The 17,567-nt window shown below is 38.5% G+C and overlaps 6 protein-coding genes across 9 annotated transcripts; 4 read left to right on the forward strand and 2 right to left on the reverse strand.

The window, feature by feature from the left end:
• Positions 1–419: 419 nt before the first annotated feature.
• Positions 420–4,764, forward strand: LOC129794630 (transmembrane protein 64). Of its 2 annotated transcripts, none has more exons than XM_055835423.1 (5): positions 420–775; positions 837–1,271; positions 2,032–2,155; positions 2,223–2,486; positions 4,377–4,764. In XM_055835423.1, the coding sequence occupies exons 2-5, from the start codon at positions 850–852 to the stop codon at positions 4,452–4,454; spliced, it is 888 nt and encodes a 295-aa protein (XP_055691398.1). In that variant the 5' UTR covers positions 420–775; positions 837–849; the 3' UTR covers positions 4,455–4,764. The 2 variants fall into 2 exon arrangements, with proteins under 2 accessions (XP_055691398.1, XP_055691399.1); XM_055835424.1 differs by having other exon boundaries at positions 432–757.
• Positions 4,629–11,019, reverse strand: LOC129794626 (alanine--glyoxylate aminotransferase 2, mitochondrial). 2 transcript variants are annotated; one of them, XM_055835418.1, is made up of 4 exons: positions 10,794–11,019; positions 5,643–6,874; positions 5,436–5,570; positions 4,629–4,994 (listed from the first exon to the last, which is right to left on the reverse strand). In XM_055835418.1, the coding sequence occupies exons 1-4, from the start codon at positions 10,813–10,815 to the stop codon at positions 4,875–4,877; spliced, it is 1,509 nt and encodes a 502-aa protein (XP_055691393.1). In that variant the 5' UTR covers positions 10,816–11,019; the 3' UTR covers positions 4,629–4,874. The 2 variants fall into 2 exon arrangements, with proteins under 2 accessions (XP_055691393.1, XP_055691394.1); XM_055835419.1 differs by having other exon boundaries at positions 4,629–5,116; positions 10,794–11,003.
• Positions 7,420–9,097, forward strand: LOC129794627 (serine/threonine-protein kinase pelle-like). 2 transcript variants are annotated; one of them, XM_055835421.1, is made up of 2 exons: positions 7,426–7,811; positions 7,888–9,097. In XM_055835421.1, exon 2 carries the CDS (start codon positions 7,907–7,909, stop codon positions 9,005–9,007), a length of 1,101 nt encoding a protein of 366 aa, XP_055691396.1. In that variant the 5' UTR covers positions 7,426–7,811; positions 7,888–7,906; the 3' UTR covers positions 9,008–9,097. The 2 variants fall into 2 exon arrangements, with proteins under 2 accessions (XP_055691395.1, XP_055691396.1); XM_055835420.1 differs by having other exon boundaries at positions 7,420–9,097.
• Positions 11,020–11,093: 74 nt separating the features above from the next.
• Positions 11,094–13,750, forward strand: LOC129794625 (uncharacterized). Its single transcript, XM_055835417.1, has 6 exons — positions 11,094–11,333; positions 11,455–11,703; positions 11,771–12,675; positions 12,751–12,813; positions 12,948–13,123; positions 13,198–13,750. The coding sequence occupies exons 1-6, from the start codon at positions 11,207–11,209 to the stop codon at positions 13,328–13,330; spliced, it is 1,653 nt and encodes a 550-aa protein (XP_055691392.1). The 5' UTR covers positions 11,094–11,206; the 3' UTR covers positions 13,331–13,750.
• On the reverse strand, positions 13,751–15,101 carry LOC129794631 (uncharacterized). The gene is made up of 2 exons (XM_055835425.1): positions 14,922–15,101; positions 13,751–14,837 (listed from the first exon to the last, which is right to left on the reverse strand). Exon 2 carries the CDS (start codon positions 14,834–14,836, stop codon positions 13,976–13,978), a length of 861 nt encoding a protein of 286 aa, XP_055691400.1. The 5' UTR covers position 14,837; positions 14,922–15,101; the 3' UTR covers positions 13,751–13,975.
• Positions 15,102–15,511: 410 nt separating this feature from the next.
• LOC129794633 (mRNA-decapping enzyme 1A) lies at positions 15,512–17,512 on the forward strand. Its single transcript, XM_055835428.1, has one exon. It carries the CDS (start codon positions 15,542–15,544, stop codon positions 16,697–16,699), a length of 1,158 nt encoding a protein of 385 aa, XP_055691403.1. The 5' UTR covers positions 15,512–15,541; the 3' UTR covers positions 16,700–17,512.
• The last annotated feature ends 55 nt before the right edge of the window (positions 17,513–17,567 follow it).

Below are 17,567 nucleotides of genomic sequence, written 5' to 3' on the forward strand. Positions count from 1 at the left end.
CTCAAGAGAAAATGAGATGGATGCATTTTACCGCTATCCGTCTCGCTCACACTTTCAGTTTTTTACAGTTTTCTCGCGTTTTCCGCCGAATTTTCCGGCCGGAAGTAAGTTTTTGCAATCAGGAAGCGACGCCGCGTCGAATGGCATTATTGGTTTGAAAAGTTCGCGAAAATGCATTTCCAGAAAAAAAAGTGCGTGTAAAATCCCCAACCGTCAAAATTTCCGCGGGCCCCAAATTCCGCACGGAGGAGCTCCTCGAGGCTCCCGGAGCACCCGTAAGTGCCCCAGGAGCCCAAAAAATGCGTTTTATGCCCACAAATTTAGGAAAAAACACGGAAATCACGAATTTTGTCGAAATGCAGAAAAAAAGTTCGTTTAGTTCAAATTCGTCGCATAAATGAGCATATGTTCCAAGTGGGCATTGTCAGTCAATGCTCTTTATGCAGCAGTGCGAGTGAAGAAGAAGAAAGTGGCTCAGCACAGCATAAATTGCCTTTAATGTGTAGTGCACGGATGTGACCTGATCTGTGGCTCAACATGAGTGTCAAAGGGCATTGAGTAGTGACTAACAAATTCCATTACTTGCTTAAGGAAGTTAAGGTTGTAAAGTGCTAAAAAAAAGTCCAGGAGGAGAGAAGTTGGGCAGGAAGAAGAAAAAAACATTGATTTTAGAGGAGACCAAGGACCCAATCGGAAGTCAAGTTCATGGATATTGTAGCCCAGTCTGGTGGTAGCTGAGAGAGGAGGAATATATAATGTAGGATACAATGTCAATGTGAGGCGTGCATAGCATTGCGCTAAATATTTAACACTAATTGCCAACTAATTCATGGCAGGTAAACAACGACAATGGATGAGAAATGTATCGAAGAGGGGGATGTGGATGAGGAGAAGCTTTTGCCGCAGCCTCCGGATAAATTCTGTGTGCGCCTCCATCGATGTCTATCCCACAATCGCATCCTCAACTACCTCCTACCCAGTGCCGTTGTGATTGTTATAATTCTCGTGATATACTTCTTCAAGGATTCCTTCAAATCTCTCCTTTTTTGGGCTGAAAATCAAAATTCCTGGTATGTCTTCTTCATCTTCATTGCCCTATTTGCCATTGTCAGCTTCCCCGTTACCGTGGGCTACCTTGTACTCATCATCACCAGTGGGTACATGTTTGGGCTAATCAAGGGACTCCTCACTGTCATCCTGGGTGCCAATGTTGGTGTTGCCATTGCCCACAACACCATCCGGAGTATCCAAGCATTTCTTCCGGTTCAAAAGTAAGTTGACTATAACCCCTATAATTCTTAAAAAAAAAAAAAGAATATCAAGAAAGTGCATAGAGAGAGATTAAAGGTCTCAAAGGGTAAAATGATAAGAGATTAATTTCACCCAAATTCTTTAGAATTCACAACAACAACAACAAAACTATTTCACGCAGTAAATCCCCCCACATTTAATCATCAACCATATGGGCTGTGTGGTGTGCCCCCTCCTCCCCTTCTATGTGTTTTAAACTCTATCAATTTACATTGTGCGTGTGGTACTACACTACACAGTCAATTGAAGCCTTGTGATTGTATTCTATATTGAGGAAAGTGAGAAAAAAATCAATTGTTAACCCTTTCACGTCCAAAAGGGATGTGTTATGTTTTAGACAATAAATGCGCAATTATGGTTGAATCAATCAGATTGATCAAATATTGACCAAGAATGGATTATTCTGTTTGACCTTTCTTTTTTTGATGTCTTTTAATTTTTCTTTTTTATTTTTTAAAATTATCTTTTACTGAGAAATAATTTATTTTGACTTTTAATGAAACCATCTAATGTCATCCAGAAATTAAATTTCATATGTTTTATGAGAACGCGAAAGGGTTAAAGAAGTCATCTCAAACAATAACAATTCCGAGAGAATATATTTGCAAGAATTTTTACACATTCACAGAATTCTTCTATGGGGGATAATTTAATTAGTGAGGATGAGATAAAAATAAATTTACAGATTTTCTTTATTACTTCTCTGTATTATCTCTGCAGATTGATCAAAAATGAGACAGGACGTGCAATATTGAGAGTAATTTCGGGGCCTCGAGCATTTAAAGTGGTGCTTTTTTGTCGCCTAACACCAATTCCATTTGGCCTACAGAATACAATTTTTGGGGTAAATTTATTTATTAATTTTTAACAAAAAAAAAAGAATATTAAAAAAATATTTTTTATGCGGCCAGGTGAGCGCTGTGAATCCCCGGAGTTATCACACAGCAACCCTTTTGGGTCTTCTTCCGGCGCAAACGATTAATGTGTACCTTGGGTCAACATTGCGCTCAATGCACGATGTACTGAATGATCAGAAGACAGCCCTTGCGGGTTACAGCATCTTTGCCGTGCAAACCGTGATTGGCGTCCTGCTGATGGCATGGGTTGTGCAGAAAGCACGGACAGAGCTGTCTAATGCCCTCCTGAGCGATATGGGTGTCGAACACAAACTCCTGGTAGAGATTGATGATGATTCTTTGGAATGCGAGTAGTTTTTACCAAAAACAGAAAATTCACCAACTAACCAAAAAAAAAATTCTTTCAAGAATTTATCCATAAGACAATATATTGTGCATACTAACCCTTCCTCCTCACATGGTGGTGGTAAAGCTTCTCCAAAAAAATTAAGAGGAAGACTAAATGTGTTTGTTATGTATGTAGTTGGTTGGTGATGGATATTTACCTATTATTTCTCTGTGGTGGGTGCAAAATGAAAGAAAAATCTATTATGAAAATGTTGTAATTCGCTCTCCCACCTTCTACTCTAATAAGGATCTATTCTCATTCACCGTGTGACGTGCACATAAATAGTTAAAAAAAAATATTTTACCTAATCCCACATAATGTGCATTACAACTCACCATCTTTAGGCTACAATATTTAAATGAAAAAAAGAATGAAATCAATATATATTCTTGTAAGTCTCAATTTTAAAAATGGAAAATCATCGAGGATATTTTTGTATATAATTTTATCAAAAATGGTTAACAGAATGTTAAAAAAAAAGAAATTTTCATGATTATCGTAGATTTTTTATACCCATTCAACACATTATTTAGTCAATTTATCATCGATGTTGTGATTTTTTTTTAAATTTCCTTTCTTTATTATAATTTCCTAAAGCACATTGAATTATTTTTCTTAAAATACCTTTATTATCCCAGTGTCTGTTCCTACTAAATTATACTTTGAGAAAAGTCAAAAATGAAGCAAAAGACGATGGCACTGAAGAAGAGTTTTCGGTAAAGAGTTCTTGATTGTTAGGAAAATACCTAAAAGAAGAATTTACTATCCTTCCCAGCTCTGGGGAGAGCTTCAGAAAATGTTGGTCCTCCAGCAACAGAGCACTTCCCAATTTTTTTAATATCTTGAAAATTCCCAAAAAAAAAATTCAGAAAATTCCAGGGCCTGAATTCTCTAAGCGTGAAAAACTCCCGTGAGATTTTCCCGGTTTTCACGTTTCTTTTAAAGTGCTAAATTAAAAGAAATGTGAAAACCGGGAAAATTCTACGGGAGTTTATCACGGATGCATTATTTTTATTAGATGATCACGTTTACGTGATGTTTTCTGCACTTTTTCCCCGCATGAAGCCTTCGGGAGTTTATCACGAGAGTTTTTCACTCTTAGAGAATACAGCCCCAGGAAGAATATTGAGTCCCCCCCCCCAGAATCTTCTATAGCAGACACTAAATATTATGCATAAAGATGAGAGCCAAGCCTCATCAATTTGAATATCTAATCAAATGAGCATTTTGTAGTACGTATCTACTTGCTAATTTAAATTACAAACAACAATTTTATCTCTTTATTTATTATTTAATGTAAAGAATGTTTCGTTGCAACCCACACAGTTCATTTTTTGTCTCTTTCCTATTTTATTTTATCGCAAGATTCAATATAGAAGTATCAGGATTATTGCCTTAAAGTTTTTTTTTTTTAATTCAATTCAATGTGCTCTGATTGGAAATATTCATGTGAATTGATTGTCTTTAAACATACTAAAGAATTACAAGAAAGAGTCCAAATGTAACCAATCTGGTTAAATGCAGGGGAACTACCTCCTGTGAGCTGCATAAGACTCTTTAGGTATTATGTACATATGTAGGTGTATATATATAATAATTTAGTATTATTTGGTGATTATTTTTAGCCCTTCTGCTATATACATGTGGTATTAATGATTGGATCATTGAATTAATAGTATTTTTATCTCACATTTCTTTCACACTGCTTAACCAATTTTTTTTCTTGGGTTCTGCTAAACTAGCCTTAAACCTGAAGACAAACCAATTTGTATTTAAAAAAAAACTCAAAGACATGAAAAAAAACATTTTTTCTGTTTCAGAAACGTTCCAAACTCAAGTGGCTGCGGAAGTTGTACAAATGTGACAATGTAATGGTCATTAATCCGCGTATAATTTAATATTGGATGGAAATAATGCTATTTTGTACTCATATTTAGCGATTAAAATGGTTTTATTTAACATAAGTATATTTCCTGTAATTGTGTTAAATTTCCATGATACATCCATTCACTTACCTGCCGCTATGGACATTGAAAAATCTTCTTTTTTTTTTTAAGAAAACTCATTTGAAATTTTTTTACATCATTTTAATTTTAATGAATTTTAATGAAATTTTATGTAGTTTTATTCTGTAAAGACCTTTGAAAAAAAACAAATGATAGGTATGTCTTGTATTTATGTTAATTACATGTGTATAGACACTAAAAACTTTGTTTTTTAATAAGAAAAATTATGAAAATGGCAGCAAATTGTTACATTTTCGCATAGAGTAACAATGAAGGAATGTTAAAGGAATGATGAAAGAAAAGAAAAAGGTTTCACCTCAGCACATTGCGACGTTTTTTCTTAAAATGCGCCAAAAGGACATCCTCGAGGACTTCCAGTGTAAAGTCAGCATCATCCATTGTGATACACATTGGTGGTTTAATGCGTAGTGCCTGGTGAGAGGAATTGATCATCACCACAATGTACTTTGACTCTCGAGAACATGATCAAGGGCTTGCAGTGTGAACGCTACATCGTGTGTGTTAATGCACATGGGAGGTTTAATGCGGAACACCTGTTAGTTGAGTAATATATAGAAAAGTGTTTTTTTGTGAGTTTTATTTGTTTCTTTTTTTTGTCCTTAAAAAAAAGTTTTTTCTTGTGCCACAAAGAAGTATTAATTTCAGTGGAAGGGGAGGGGGAATTTAGGGTGGATTTTGTGAGTTTCATGGTCTTATAAAGGGATTTACTGGATTTGTTCCCAGGAAATGTATATTTCTACAACAAATCCAGTAAAGCCCGTTCATAGAGATCAGTAAAATAAAAGAAAAATCACTACTAGGCTTGAAGATCAACATAAAAATTTGCAAAAGAAGAATATAAAGGTAACTTACATTCCCATTGAGACCACCTCTGCCTAGAAGGACACCGATATCTTTGCATTTCTCCCAAATTTCAATAACATGAGGTGTACTAAGGGGTTTCCTCGTAGTTCGATCTTCCACCAATTCCACACCAATCATAAGACCCTGAAATAAGTTAGGTAAATGGAAGAAATTAATTTTTATCATAAAAAAAACGTTTAAAAAAATAAATCCTACCTTCCCTCTAACATCCCCAATAATTTCGTATTTCTTTTGCAATTCAAGAAGACCCTTTAGGAGTTGTGTGCCCACAATTTTGGAATTCTTCTGTAGCTCCTCCTCCTCAATGACATCCAGCACAGCAATCCCCACTGCACTTGCCAGAGGATTCCCACCGTAAGTGTTAAAATGCAATGCACGATCCAAACATTGAGCAATTTCAGGTGTTGTAATTACTGCACCAATGGGGAATCCATTGCCAATACCCTTGGCACATGTTACAATATCCGGAATGATTCCATGTCCTTCGAAGCCCCAGAAATGATCACCTGTCCGTCCAAAGCCCGATTGTACTTCATCCGCAATGAAGATACCCCCATTGGCTCGTACCAACTTTGCTGCTTTTGCAATGTACCCCTTTGGGTATTGTACAGTTCCACCAACACCTTGAATTGATTCAGCAAACATTCCTGCCACCCTGCCGCGTGGGAGGGAGAAACGGAAAATCTGCTCGAGTTCATGGTAGTATTTGTCCGTAGCTGCACATGTGGCACCATCAGCTGGGCATTCGCACTCCCTGATTGTTTGAGCCACAGAATCTCGACAGTAGCGTCCACCCCAGTGCCCCTGGTAGGGATCCGGATTCATAGCATGAATGATGCCATTGCTAACACCCGGCAGGGGGAATCTCCACGTTGAATGAGCCGTGATGCCCATTGTGAGGGGTGATGCACCATGGTAGGCATTTCGGAAGGAAACAATCTCGTGATTTCCCGTATGTAGGCGTGCCATGAGCATCGCCAGGTCATTTGCTTCACTGCCCGAATTTACAAAGTACACCCTTTTGAGGTCACCGGGCATTGTTTGCGTAATCCTCTCGGCATATTCGTGAATCTTGGGGTGCATGTAGATGTTGGTGGTGTGCCACAGTGTCTCCATTTGTGCACTGAGTGCAGCATTCACCTTTGGATGGCAGTGCCCAACGGAAACTGTTACAATACCCCCAAACATATCCAAATATTTACGTCCCTCATGATCGAAGAGCCATTGCATTTTGCCCGAATGAATGAGAAGGGGTTTGCGGTAGTAGGGGGTAACATTGGGCGTTAAACGTGTCTTCTGAATCTCAACAATCCGCTCATAAGATGGTCCACGATATGGGGGTGCTTCAAAGTCACACGAGGGGATTGATGGAAGTTGTGATGTGGCAGCACCAGTAGAAGATGCAAAGCCACGTAGGGAGTGGAAGTCTGTTGAAGAAATCTACATGAGAACAATCCCACAAGATTAGAATAAGGTAAAGTAACAGGATATTTCTGTTAAAAAAAAATGAATACACTATCATCAAAAAAGTTTCCATATTTGTGGAAATTTTTGTATTTTTTAATGCTAATTTTCAAATGGCTATATCTTCGGCTGTGGTTGATGGATTTTCAAAAAACCACCAGTTTTGGAAAGGTACATTTCTCACCTTTCCAAAATTAGTAGATTTTTGAAAATCGGTCCAGCAGTACAGTTGTGGCAGTCATTTTAGTGAACACATTGTTCAAATCGGTCATTCACAGCCTGAGTTATATTCAAAATCTAATCATTATCTATAGGTTCACTAAAATGACTGCCATTTTCAAAAATCTACCAATTTTGGAAAGACGAGAAATGTACCTTTCCAAAACTGTCGGATTTTTGAAAATCTGTTTACCACAGCCGGATATTTAGCTACTTGAAATTTAGCATTAAAAAATACAAAATTTCTGCACAACCTGGAAACTTTTTGATGATAGTGTAAATTGGGGATCTTTTTGATAATAAAATCAGGTTTTTGTGATCATTAGCTGCTCATCTTTTCTATCGTTGTGTGAGGGAATTTCCCTGCTTTTCATTTTACCAACATTCTTCTTTCTTTCAATTCAATGTTCTGTGTTTGAAAAGTAAAAGTTCTTTAATTTGTTTTATGTTCATTGTGTGTGAAAATGCAACTACGAGCTTATGATGACTTCTTTGACTACCCCACTGAGGGGAAAGAATTTGTTCATCATCCAATTGGTAACCTTTCTGCGTCAGTGTATGATGGTGTCGTGGCGATCCTCAATTCCACGAATAAGTGGAGGAGTTTATTGAAATTGATGGTAACGTCGGAAATTGATCAACTTCAGGGGATGAGCCCCTTTAGGCCGGGAAACATCACAGGTGGGGAGTACTTGATGAGGAAACTCAAGGAGGAAGCGAATGCCACCGTAACGGATCTCTTAATCAATTTGGACAGAGTTAAATGCCGAAGAGCAATGGTGCCATTGCGGGAGTATGTGGATGAAAAGTATCACGTTCTTCTGGATATTTCAATGGAAAACTTCAGACAGTTCCTCGATAAGATTTCACTGCATCTGGAATATGACTACAGGAAGAATTATTTACCAACTGGCCTCTCGGAAAGAGGAGCCATTCGTCCTGTAGATACTGCTAACTACAATAAATGTATGGATCCCGATTACTTCGTACCGTACCAAACAATTAAGAACATGACGCAAAGATTCAGGCCATCTCTCATTATCCACTCAGGGATATTCAGTACAATCTACAGCACTGAGGTGGAGGATCAAACGGTGTGTGTGGAGCACGTTCAGCTGTGTCAGATGGATTTTTTTGAATTTAACTCCCACCAGTTTCATATGGTGCTCAAAGACATCAAATACATGCAGCAGCTTTGTGATCATGAAAATATCTTGGAGTTGTGGGGGTACAGCTTCCACCCGGATGACATGTCCATCTTCTACACATACCCATTGCTACATAATCTGGATCAGTACATCTACCTCCTGGATCCAATTGACACTCCACTACCCTTTGACCAGAGATTCCTCATTTGTCGCGGAATTGCATCTGGGCTTGCCTACCTGCACACCCATGCGGATTTTCCTCTCATCCACACACGTATTTGTCCCGAAAATATCTACCTGGATGAGCAGCAACTACCAAAAATTGGGAACTTCTCATTTGCCCGGGAGGGGCCCCTGGCACGCGATCCCCCGATGGCCACTGATGAACTCTACGAAATCTCCGGATTCTTTCCAATTGAATACAACGCCTGGCCACACTGCCTCTCCACAAAGGTCGACGTATACAGCTACGGGGTGACACTGCTGCAGCTCCTGACCTGCCGTGTAATGGGTGATACAGATGGTAGAAACATCCGGAACTACGTGCACAACCTCGTCAATCGCAATCGATCCCTGGATCATGTCATCGATACCAACGACCAGCCTCATCCCACGGCCAGAACTACGTGTATTCGCATCATCTACATTGCCTACCTCTGTACAAAGCACAACTACATCGTAAGGCCAGAGATGAAGAATGTTCTCAAGCGACTTCAGGACATTTTTTAAAATCTTTTTTTTTGCTTTTAATTTTAGTGTTTAATTTTAAAGAGAAAAAAAATTGTAAAATATGCATTAAAAAAGCTTTAAATTTAACAAGACAAAGTCTCTTTGCTTAACCTGCTGGCCGCCAAGACCTTGGAGCTTCCTTAGAGCGCCAAGGTGGGGTCGTTGAACGACCCCAAGAAGGAAGTCGATTTTCTCATAAACTATAAAACCGGGAACTGTCGGGTCACTACCTTTAGACTCCTTATATAGTCCTCTTGCCCCTTGCATCACAAATTCGCCACCCGGAAACACGCAGAAGAAGATATTAGGGAAAAACTTTTTTCACTCCTTTTTCACACTTTCTTCGTGAGAAATTTGCCACGAAGTTGACCGCAACTGCTATTTTTTTCACCATTTCCCCACATTCCCCTCACTTCCCGCACCGTAATAAATGGCAATATTTCTCGAATATTCTTTATTGTTTTGCACATTTATATGCTTCTAATTATGTTTTATGTTGTTTATGTTACTTATTCGCGATAATTTTGACACTGAGAAGGTAAAGTGAGAAAGTAAACACAACCCTTCAACCCCCTTCAACCATATGATTTATGATGTGACTAACTTCATTCTGAGAAATTTTCCGCAGCATGGCCGTTACACCAATTTTTGAATTCCCTTCTTCTACATTTTCCTTAATAACTTTTCTTGTGGTGGACGGATTGAGCTGAAATTTTTACACAACCTCCTCAGATAACCAAAGAACTTATTTCCAAAAGATGGGAATGGTATCTTTTATATTTATTAAGTTATAGCACGAAATATAGGGCTGGGGTCGTTCAACGACCCCGCTTGGCGGCCTAGAGGTTAAAGAATAAACCACAACATATTATTGTATGATTTAAGAAATAAAAAAAATGATGCATAATAAAGTTTAAAAGTATTTTAACTGACTAAGATGGAGACTAAGATGTTTTTTAATTTATTTTTCAACATCTTCAAAATTAAAAAAAATATGTAAATATATTCCTTAAACAACTCTTTCAACAAACTTCTCGCTACGACTTTTTTTTAAATTTAATTAAAGAATAAATTAGAAAGAATTACAGCCTAAAAAAAAACATAATAGCGAGGAAATAACTCTTTAAAAAATAAATGTTTTCCTTCCGCATTTTAAGACTTTTTTTCTGTTAACAAAACTTCCACGTTTCACACAAAAATCTTCTAATTTTGTAACTCTTATCACTTGGCCTCTAGCAAAATCATAAACATGGGTGAAGAATTAATTATATAAATCAACGGTTTAATTAAAAATTGATATTTCTAATCTAAGGAATCTCTAATCACTAACTAAATATGAAAAAGAGTTCGTTAGATTCTTGTGCACACTCTTATCCCTTTTATCGCTCATTTATTGAATAGATTCCAAAGAAATAATGCAAATTGATGGAAATCAAGATATGAGAAGTGTGTTGAAGAGTTTCTTGGGTGTATTTGTGTTTATTTTAGCTTTCGGGGGGACCTTTTGACCCCTCAATATCCGCCTGATTTACTTTAAATGCGAAACATTACTTTGATCGCAAATGTTTATCAAACATTTTTTTTCGTAGCACTTTATGCCGCGTGAATTGGTCGCGAATGTCGTAAATTTGTTAATCACTTCGTGTCGATTTGATAGCGTTGGAAATCTTTGTTATATTTTTAGAAAAAAAAAATGATGTACATCTCAAATTCTTAAGGTCATCTGCATCAATACAAGATGATGCTAAAAGTGGTTGAGAGATAAGAATTCTTTTTTTTTTCTTACTTGTGCGAAGAGTCAGGTACATTCTTGTATATTTCCCTGAGAATTGCTTTTTTATTTACACACTACACAATATTTTTTAAAAATGTTTTTCTCATATCAACGAGCGAGCTTATTGCGCGTCCGCAATTGCCCGCAATCAGCAATTTACTGAAGAAGAAAATATAGCTTTGCAAATTCAATTGCTGCTAATCAACGCGGAAAGCTTTTATTGTGCGCCAAAAATAAACTCCCGCCAATTTTTTTTCCTACGCGCGCCCTAGCGGGAAAAATTGAAAGCAATGGCGATTGTGTGTTTGACAGTTTGGAAGCAAAAAAACGACAAAGAAGAAGAAATATCAATGCGCGTAGGAAAAAACGTAATTTTTTATTGAAAATTGAGAAAAAATACAAGAAAAGGTGAATTTTGTTAAGTTATGGCCAAAGAGAATACTGGCAAAGATCCGGATGAATTGCTATCTGTCCTGGGGAATAGTGATGGTGTTGTAAATGGGACTGTGGAAGAGGAGAACAGCGAAAGTTTCTGTGGTGGTGAAAACAATGGTGAAGAAAATTCTTTTTTTCACATCAAACACACCTTTTCTTCCACGGAAAATGCATCTTTTGCACATTTTCCGGAAGCTGTAACTGTTTGTTAATGTGCGCGAAATTCTTTGCGTTGCAGGTCCAGCTGCTGAGGCACCTAAGAAGGATGAAAATCCCTTCTCATTGAAGCACTTTCTCAATCGCGACAATGCAGGAATTTCAAGTTCAACGAACCGGGGTCCAGGAACGTCGAATTCATCAAATCTCGGAGCTCGTCCCAAGGTGTTTCAGTCCACGAGCACCAATGAAATCCCCAAAATGAAGCGATCTCCGCGCTTTCCATCCTTTGACTCACAAGCCAGTCTCACGGAGTACACCGATGACCTAAGTTTGTGCTTTTCCCCCCACATTCTTCTTTGCTTTATTCTGTGAATTTTTCCTTCTTTTTATTCCAGGAAGTTCCATCGGGACAACATCCTCGAATTTCGGCAAGAGATCCTACTCGAATTATGACATTGAAAGTCCAAATTCCCCACGTCCGGAACGTCGTGGCAAGAGCCCCATTGTACCGTCATCATCTGCACGGAATACAACCACATCAAATGTGGGGGGTGGTGGTCATCGTTTGGGGAATTCCGAATTTTCAGCTGCTCTACCGGATTTTGTGCAGGATCACCTCATCATTGAGCAGCTGTACAATCACTCTGCCCTCGGTAGCAGTGGCTCCCCAAATACATCACCACTCTCCGTGGATTTCGACATAATCCCCGGATTTGCGGTGAATGACACAAATTCACGTCCATCCGCCGAATCAGACATGCCCTTTGATCTGATGTTCACAACATCCTCCGCCCCACGTAGTCGTAGTCCATTGCACCGCAATAGCCCAACAATCCCACTTGATCTACCCGTGTCGAGTAGTGCATCGAGTATCCCATTGGATCTCACAGGGAGTCGTTTTGGGCACAATACACCACCACCACCGGATATTCCCCTCGATCTCACGGAGCGTCATGATTTTGGGAATGCCAATCAGCCGCCCGCAGATATGATACAGACCCTGCCGGACTTCCTGTCCGACGGACCCATTCACAGTGGGCGATTAGCGGATGTGACGAGTGATCTGCCGCATCTGGATAGCCCCGAGGAGAGTGCTGGGACAACAATTGCGCGTCTTCGGTTGGAGAATGAACGATTGCGCCATGAATTGGATGACAATCGACGACGATTGTCCGAGAAGACGCGCCAGAGTGCTGAACTCGAGCGAACACTGGAGAGTATGAGGCACACAGAGACTCAGTACAGTGCAACACTGGCTGAAAGCATGGAACAAGTTGAAGAGAATCTAGATAGAAGCAATGTAAGAAGCACAATAATTCCTTTTAATTTTTACGTTTATTTCTCTTTCTAAATTTTTGTTTTCTTTTCTTTGTAGAAGAGAGCAGCAGCAGCACAGTCCTTAGCAAATAAGCTAAAGCAGCAAGTTAAGCAATTAACGGTGAGTTGCTTCTTTCAGGTGAACTTAAGTTTTCTTAAGATTCTTTAATTTTTCTTACGAATGTCTTAATTTTTCTTAAAATTGCTTGAGAAAAAACTTTTGCTTAAGAAAACTTACCTTAAATGATTTTTCAGGCTGAAGTTGAGGCACTACGGCGTGAGAATGAGACGCTAAAGGAGGAAGGAGCCGTTGGGGGTAGCAGCAACAGCGGTACAGCAGCAAATGTACGCTCATTTGCTCGAATGTCGAGATCTCAGCAACTCTCACGGGAACTTATGCAGGCAGCTCAGAGCGCTGAAAATAATCTCCGGTAAAGCACAAATGAAAATTCCACAAAAAAGGTTTCCTTTTCTAATTTTTTAATTTTATTTTCTCATCTCACAGACAACTACTGACTGGTGTTGACAACTTGAGGATCATGGCAGCAAATATTCAAAATATGGATCGAATTTGTGATCCAACGGATGAATTTCTCTCAGATTGTGATGATGAGGATTTCACTGGTCCAGCTCTATAGTTAGGTGCGAGATTTTCTTCTTAATTCTTTTTTTTTTCCCTTTGTGCAAATTTTATTTTACAATCTTATTGTACGTTCTTTTAGTCCTCAAGTTAATTTGTTAGATCTGTTTTTTTGTCTTCTCTTCAGTTTTCTCTCATAGAGCTATATATACTCCTATATAGCGATATTCGCGTTTATTTTTTTTTTATTTAAAAATTGTTTTAAAGAAAAAAAACCCTTTTTTTGGAAGAAGAGCTCTAAGAGATTACAAGAAGTATAGGGAAATATTGTCTAAAAACAAACAAAAAAAAATAAATAAAATTTCTTCCAATTCAGTGGTTACGACAAAATTATTACCTAACTGATGAATGTGCGTGCGAAGAAAATACAATTATCATAACAAACAGGATATTAAAAAAAAGAGAAAGAAAAATGCAATTTGTTGTTTTATTTAAGAAAATATTTATTCTTTTCTCACAGCTGAGGCTTGGATCTTCTTCATTGAAGTTTTATTCTTAAATTCATTTTTTTTTATCAGTTAATCATAGTTCACGAAGGTTTTTCAAATAATTTTTGTTTTCAAAATAAGGAAGAAAAGATAGAAAAGGTAATTTTAAATTTTTGTTTCCTTGCTATTCGTAAGTTTTGTTTCTAATATACAGGTTACTTTGGAATTGGCTTGTTAACCTGACAATTGCACTTGAGCCTTGGCACAGATGAAAAATACTGAAGGGAATCCGTAAAGATTTTGTCCTCAATCCAAAGGAGGAAGTCCATAGATTGTTCTTTAGTGAGCAAAGAAGGGTATTTGGTGCAATTAATAATCTCTTTGTTGGTCATTGTAGGAAAACGAATCAAGAAGATGAGCTTCCCAAGTTCATCTCGGATGTATTTGGAGATATCAAACACCTCCTTATCGACATTCCTGAAGTACGTGTCAACAATTGCCTGGTAGAGTTCATACTCCGAGCACGGAAGACACGGAGATTCCAGGATAATTTGAAGAATCCGCTTATGTGGGATTGATTTGGTCAGCTTTCGAATTACTACCAAGGGAGATGAAATGCAAATTCCCTTCATGAAGTCATTCAAGGAGGAAATGTCGAATTTATCAATAAATTCAAAATGATCCGCCATATTGTCGGCATTGATGAAGGTGTAAATGAACTTAATGACTTTGTGGATGATCTCATACAGGAAGTACTTCTTCCCAATGTAGAGGATTTCCAGGTAATTCTCCTCGTAGATCGTAAGTTCCTCACCGTAGATGAACTTCACCACGTTGTTGAATATCTCAAAGGAAATATCCGTGATCACAACACGTTCACCATTTTCCGCATTGGATGTTGGTAGTTGCTTCCGGAAAATCTCACTGATCCTCGCGAATTTGACCTTTTCAGCAAGTAGGAGTGCTCCACCGTTGTTCGGGAAGAAAAATTTCACATCTGGGTTCTCCCCGTACTTCACGCGATCATTGTTGCTTCCTTTTTTCGGGGGTTCCCCCACAGTGACACTGCTTTGCATTCTTTTAGAAAGAAAAAGATGTGGAAAACAAAATCTTTGCAACTTTTACCTGAAGAAGTAAAAATTTTAGACAACGCCTACTTACTTTTTTGCAGGTTTTTTTCAATTGAAAAGCCAAAATGGCCAAAATGAATAAGGACGCACTCAATGTGAAGTAAGAAATCCAAAAGGAATTAGCCAATTCAGCGTTTTGGATGATTAGACAGAAGATTAGATATGAAATAGTAGGCTGAGGGCGCCATAGAGTTTCATAAACCGTTATAGGGGAAAATTGGGTAATTAGGGTAATTAAGTTTAACAGCCCCTGGAACGTTTCCCACAGAATACACAATAGTGAAAAAAATAGATTTAAATGTACAAATAAGATAGAAAAATTCATTTAGAAAATTAAATTTTGTATTTTTAGAATAATGTCTTTTAGTATTCGTATGTAGGAAAAGAATCGGTTGCAGTCTGTTCTCAGGTGTTTTTTAGTATTTTTTTTAGTATTCGTTTAAATATCGACTTAAAGACCTTTAAGAAGGGGGGTGGGGCGGAAATAAACTTCTAAAAGCCCCTGACTGGAACGTTCTCTGCGGGTCGTTGAAATCTCATAAGTTCGTTAAGAATTTTTTTGAATGTATTTCTCCTGGGAGAAATACACAGAGAAAATCCATTGGGGATGGTTTAATGGGGTGAATGTCAGTGTGATTTTTTTTAGTAACAATGGCGGATGAATTGCGTATGAATTTGGCAGCTGTGAAAAGAGCTGATCCGTACGCAAAGGATATTGTGGAGACATCGGCACACGTAGCGTTCTATACGTTCAATTACGAGGACAACGAGTGGGAGAAGACAGACGTGGAGGGAGCATTTTTTGTGTACAGAAGGAATGCGGAGCCATTTCACAGTATTTTCATCAACAACAGATTAAACACCAATTCACTCGTGGAGCCGATTACGGCTGATTTGGAGATTCAGTCGCAACCCCCATTCCTCCTGTATCGCAACGAACGCTCGCGCATCCGGGGCTTTTGGTTCTACAACAAGAACGAGCTTGAGCGTGTGGCTGATCTCATTTTGAAGTACGTGAAGGAGTGTCAAAAGCAAAGGGATATGGAGGTGAACGCCACGGAGACGGATGTGCGGCAAAAGTCCGTGAATATCTTCTCGATGCTGAGTAAGGCACAGGAGGACTTTGATAAGGCTAATAGCACGAAGAAGGATGGTGGGGGACAGAGGAAGCATCCCGAGGAGACGGTGGGGCACGCCAATGCAACGCCACAGAGTGTGATGAATTTCTTTGCGGCTGCAGCAAAGCCCACAGCAAAGGAGCCACCATTGCTGCAGCGTCTCATGTCCAATCCCGCACACTCCGTGGAGCACATTGAGAAGCAGCAGCGTGCCGTGACGCCACAGGATATGGTTGCCGGTCGACCAGCATCGCCACAACGTCAGGAGAATGGTGTAGCTAATATCCTCCGACGGAGTGCCACGTCCCCACATGCTGCTGCTGCTGCCACAGAGTCTGCCACGAGTTTGCCCCAATCGTGGGCATCTGTACTGCAGTCGGCAAATCAACGTACAGCCACGCGACCGAGTGACAAAGACACCGATGATCTCTATCAGCTCCTCAAGCGAGCAGATGCCTCCAATTCCTCAACATCATCGAGCATCAAACCAGCACTAATGCCACCAACAATGTTCCGGAAAGCTGGTGCAACATCCCCCACATCCATCATTGCCGGGGAAGAGAAGCCAGAGCCACTAACGCAGAATCAACTACTACAAGCCATGACGTATCTCATCAAGAATGATCCGGAATTTGTGAAAAAGCTCCACGAAGCATACCTCAAGTCATTCTCCGAGATGGTTTCCCTATAACATCCAGCAAATTCGAAGAAGGACCAACGCAGGACCCACAGGAAGAAGAAGTAAATTTCCAACACAGGACAGCCCCATCTCTCACTCTCTCTCTCTCTCTGCCCAGCATGTGGCCCCTCTTCGATGCACTGAAATACCATGTGAGTCCTTATTGTCCACATTTCATTGAATTTTTCTTTTCCTCCCACACGACACAATTACTATTAATTCAATTTATTATTGTAAAATAATCTTTGTTTCTTATAAAAAGAAAAAAAAATGTTTCACTTGCAAAGTGTCTGAGATTCCCTTTTTATTATTAAAAAGAAAAGAATAAAATTGTAATAAATATTTGAATTAAGAAAAAGAAAAAATCTTGAAAGCTTATCTGCTGCTCTTTTCCGATAATCCCCCTCTTTCCCCATGAGCCATGTTTTAATGCGATTAGTATGTCTTACTATGTTGGATTTTTATGGATAAACAATATGCTGAAGAGAAATAATTTTATTCTCTACAATTTATATAATTATCAAACAAGCAAAGGATTAAAAGAAAAAAAATGAAGACGCACGCCTACAATGTAAAACAATGTTCTTCGTATTTAGAAAGACAAATAAAAAGCGTTTAAATTTTGAATATAATTATTAAAAAGAGATGAAAAAAAAGAAGGAATGAAAAGGAATTTTATGGACTTTATTATTTCGTGTAAATAAGAAAAATAAGGAACCACTGCATTAGTAAATAATAAAAAATGTACTACAATTATAATTACAAGAAAAAAAATGCATTGAAATGTAATTGTGTAAGGAAATTAAAAAAAATGAAGTCATCAAATTATTTTCTTTTATTTTCCTCTTCTTTTTGGGTCTTTGTGTCCTTCCGGTTGAGT

This window comes from Lutzomyia longipalpis, chromosome 4 (genome assembly GCF_024334085.1).
Source record: "Lutzomyia longipalpis isolate SR_M1_2022 chromosome 4, ASM2433408v1".
In the NCBI taxonomy this organism is placed as follows: Eukaryota; Metazoa; Arthropoda; class Insecta; order Diptera; family Psychodidae; genus Lutzomyia; species Lutzomyia longipalpis.

Bases quoted from the DNA above. Each gene is read 5' to 3' on its own strand.
- LOC129794625 (XM_055835417.1), top strand. From the start codon at position 11,207: ATGGCCAAAGAGAATACTGGCAAAGATCCGGATGAATTGCTATCTGTC. The intron at 12,676-12,750 runs GTAAGAAGCACA...TTTTCTTTGTAG, and splicing joins AGAATCTAGATAGAAGCAAT to AAGAGAGCAGCAGCAGCACA. The intron at 12,814-12,947 runs GTGAGTTGCTTC...ATGATTTTTCAG, and splicing joins AGCAAGTTAAGCAATTAACG to GCTGAAGTTGAGGCACTACG.
- LOC129794630 (XM_055835423.1), top strand. From the start codon at position 850: ATGGATGAGAAATGTATCGAAGAGGGGGATGTGGATGAGGAGAAGCTT. The intron at 1,272-2,031 runs GTAAGTTGACTA...TTATCTCTGCAG, and splicing joins GCATTTCTTCCGGTTCAAAA to ATTGATCAAAAATGAGACAG. The intron at 2,487-4,376 runs GTAGAGATTGAT...TTTCTGTTTCAG, and splicing joins GTGTCGAACACAAACTCCTG to AAACGTTCCAAACTCAAGTG.
- LOC129794627 (XM_055835420.1), top strand. From the start codon at position 7,595: ATGCAACTACGAGCTTATGATGACTTCTTTGACTACCCCACTGAGGGG.
- LOC129794631 (XM_055835425.1), bottom strand. From the start codon at position 14,836: ATGCAAAGCAGTGTCACTGTGGGGGAACCCCCGAAAAAAGGAAGCAAC.
- LOC129794633 (XM_055835428.1), top strand. From the start codon at position 15,542: ATGGCGGATGAATTGCGTATGAATTTGGCAGCTGTGAAAAGAGCTGAT.
- LOC129794626 (XM_055835418.1), bottom strand. From the start codon at position 10,815: ATGTACCTGACTCTTCGCACAA. The intron at 5,571-5,642 runs GTAGGATTTATT...AACTTATTTCAG, and splicing joins TTGGGGATGTTAGAGGGAAG to GGTCTTATGATTGGTGTGGA. The intron at 4,995-5,435 runs GTAAGTTACCTT...TCCTCTCACCAG, and splicing joins GAGGTGGTCTCAATGGGAAT to GCACTACGCATTAAACCACC.